At 44.7% G+C, this 2,402-nt stretch overlaps 1 protein-coding gene across 1 annotated transcript in view; it reads left to right on the plus strand.

Moving 5' to 3' along the window:
- Positions 1-801: 801 nt before the first annotated feature.
- LOC144893638 (uncharacterized) overlaps positions 802-2,402 on the plus strand; it is a 3,797-nt gene continuing 2,196 nt past the window's right edge. The window contains exons 1-2 of the mRNA XM_078784534.1: positions 802-861; positions 1,380-2,402. The exon at positions 1,380-2,402 is cut by the window's right edge and continues 2,196 nt beyond it. Coding sequence (XP_078640660.1) covers positions 1,403-2,402 — 1,000 coding nt within the window. The 5' untranslated portion in view covers positions 802-861; positions 1,380-1,402. The remainder of the gene's footprint in view (positions 862-1,379) is intronic.

Here is a 2,402-nt window from a genome sequence, read left to right on the forward strand (position 1 = left end):
AATTAATGCTAATTAACGCTAATTAGCATTTTTAATTCACAATTTGAGTACATCCATGAAACATATGGCAATGTATTCCTTAGGTCATCCTAAATCAAGATCAGTCATTCTTAAGTATCCATTTCATGTATTAACCCACTTAAGAACGCAAAATGTACTCATTGACCCCGTCCCTGGCAAGGTGAGTGTTAATTCACAATTTGAGTACATCTTTCAAATTGGTCCCAAACTGTTCAGTAGATCATCGTGAATCAAGAACAGCAATTCTTATGTGTCCATTTCATGCATCAACCCACTTAAGAATGCAGTCAGTATTGTAACGGAATTTGGGTTGTCACTGGCTGCTATCCCCCCTCCACTCCCTGGCTGGCCCTCCCTTATATGCAAGGGAGGGGCTGGAGTGCTGACCTGAGGGCAGGCCCCAAGTAGACACCCACACCAGTGCTGAGCATGCACACACCTGTCTGGCTGGCCGGATCGAGGGTGTTCAGTTTTGGTTAAGGAAGGAGTTTTGGCCTCCCAGCCAATGGGGAGGCTTCTTCCCTAACTTGAGCCAATTACACCCTAAACAGGAAGTGCCTCTCTACAGAAATGACTGTCCTGCAGTGAATAACTGGGACCAATATACAACATTGTTTGGGGAATAATAACCAGTGACTTAAAGGGAAATATTAACACATTATCAATCCAGGTTTGTGACACTATCTTGAGGGACGAACTTTCTGGGACACCCTGTAGAGGGAGTTGTCGGTTTATCATAGGACCTAATCATGGGGAATCTCCTGCTCTTTCCCTCCATAGATTCTCTGAATCGGCTGCAGAATGTCTGATGTTGCCTGCAATGCCTAGATCACTGCTTAGGTAAGTCAACAAATAGGGTTAGGGTTTGGGGTTAGGTGGCAAAACCCCGGCAGAGGTTGTAGAAGGTGACGACTCCTTGGATGGACATAAATGTGGGGCATTGCTATGGTGAACATCACTGGCGGCTTTAACAGGTGGCGTTTGGGATGAGATGGCGGTAAAGTTCTTGTAACAAGAAACATGGTAACCCTAACCCTAACCCTAACCCAACCCTAACCCTAACCCTAACCCAACCCTAACCCTAACCCAACAAACAATACTATGCTGTAGGCCTAATAAGCATTCGGGGCCGATACAGAATTATGTAGCCCTAGGCCTAGGTGGCGCGCAGGAAATGTCCAGGCAGATGAGGGTATCCAAAGTTCTGTATGCATACCGATTTCAGGTTCGAACCACAGCTGAGTAGAAAATAATGACTTATTGCCTCAAAATTTGAAATAACTTCTTTTGGATTTCACTGACCAAAACTGACTGACTCGCCATGCTCACTGACCACCCGCTGTGATTTTATTTTTCAGACAATGATTTGAAACATGCAACCATGGAATCGGCCACCAATACTACGCCTACTGTCCAGCCTACTGTCCAGCCTACTGTCCAGCCTACTGTTTCATCATTGGAACGCAGATGTATTCTTCACATCCAACGCAGTGCAGACAAGAAAGCTCGTCCAGACGTTCTACCTTTCAAGGATACGCAATGGGAAGCAGTAGAAACAGCAGCAGCTAATAGACGGCAAAAGCAACATTTCCAGGACTCTGTCTATTGTGGTGTAGTTCAGAGATTGCCTACGTCTCCTGCTGAAATGGATGGTTACCATGTTTCTTGTTACAAGAACTTTACCGCCATCTCATCCCAAACGCCGCCTGTTAAAGCCGCCAGTGATGTTCACCGTAGCAATGCCCCACATTTACGTCCATCCAAGGAGTCGGCACCTTCTACATCATCTGCCGGGATTTTGCCACCTGTTTGTCTATTCTGTGAGAAAAAGATAAAACGACTCAAAGGTGGAAGCGTCGAACTGTTGGGAAGATGTGAAACCATTGAAGCCGGTGTATCGATCCAAAATGCAGCAAAGACATTAAATGACAGTAAGGTTATTCCAAAAGTAGTTGATACGGATTTAATTGCCAAGGAGGCCCACTACCATCATTCATGTAAAAGTGCGTATTTGTTGTCAGCCAATCGAGTTTCCCAAAAGGACACACGTGAAACAAAAACGCCTTCTGAGACCAGTGTGTTGGACATTTTTGCATACATTGAGCAATCTGTAATAATAGACAACAGACCTGAACTTCTTAATTCTGTATATGAACGTTATCTTGATATTTGTTCGGCATCCGCAGAAACGCCCAGGGGAAGCGCCTTCAGCCTCTCTAGGACATTGATGAGTCACTTCAAAGCGCGCATAAAGATACAGAGTTCACTTGGGAAAAGGCTTGGAAACATCTTATATAATGCAGAAACCGCAGATGATGCAATTCGTGTTGTATATGATTACACATCTACTGATGAGAGAACAATCGCCAAAGCAGCATTGC

The sequence above is a fragment of the Myxine glutinosa genome, chromosome 9 (assembly GCF_964187855.1).
Source record: "Myxine glutinosa chromosome 9, kmMyxGlut1.1, whole genome shotgun sequence".
NCBI lineage: Eukaryota > Metazoa > Chordata > Myxini > Myxiniformes > Myxinidae > Myxine > Myxine glutinosa.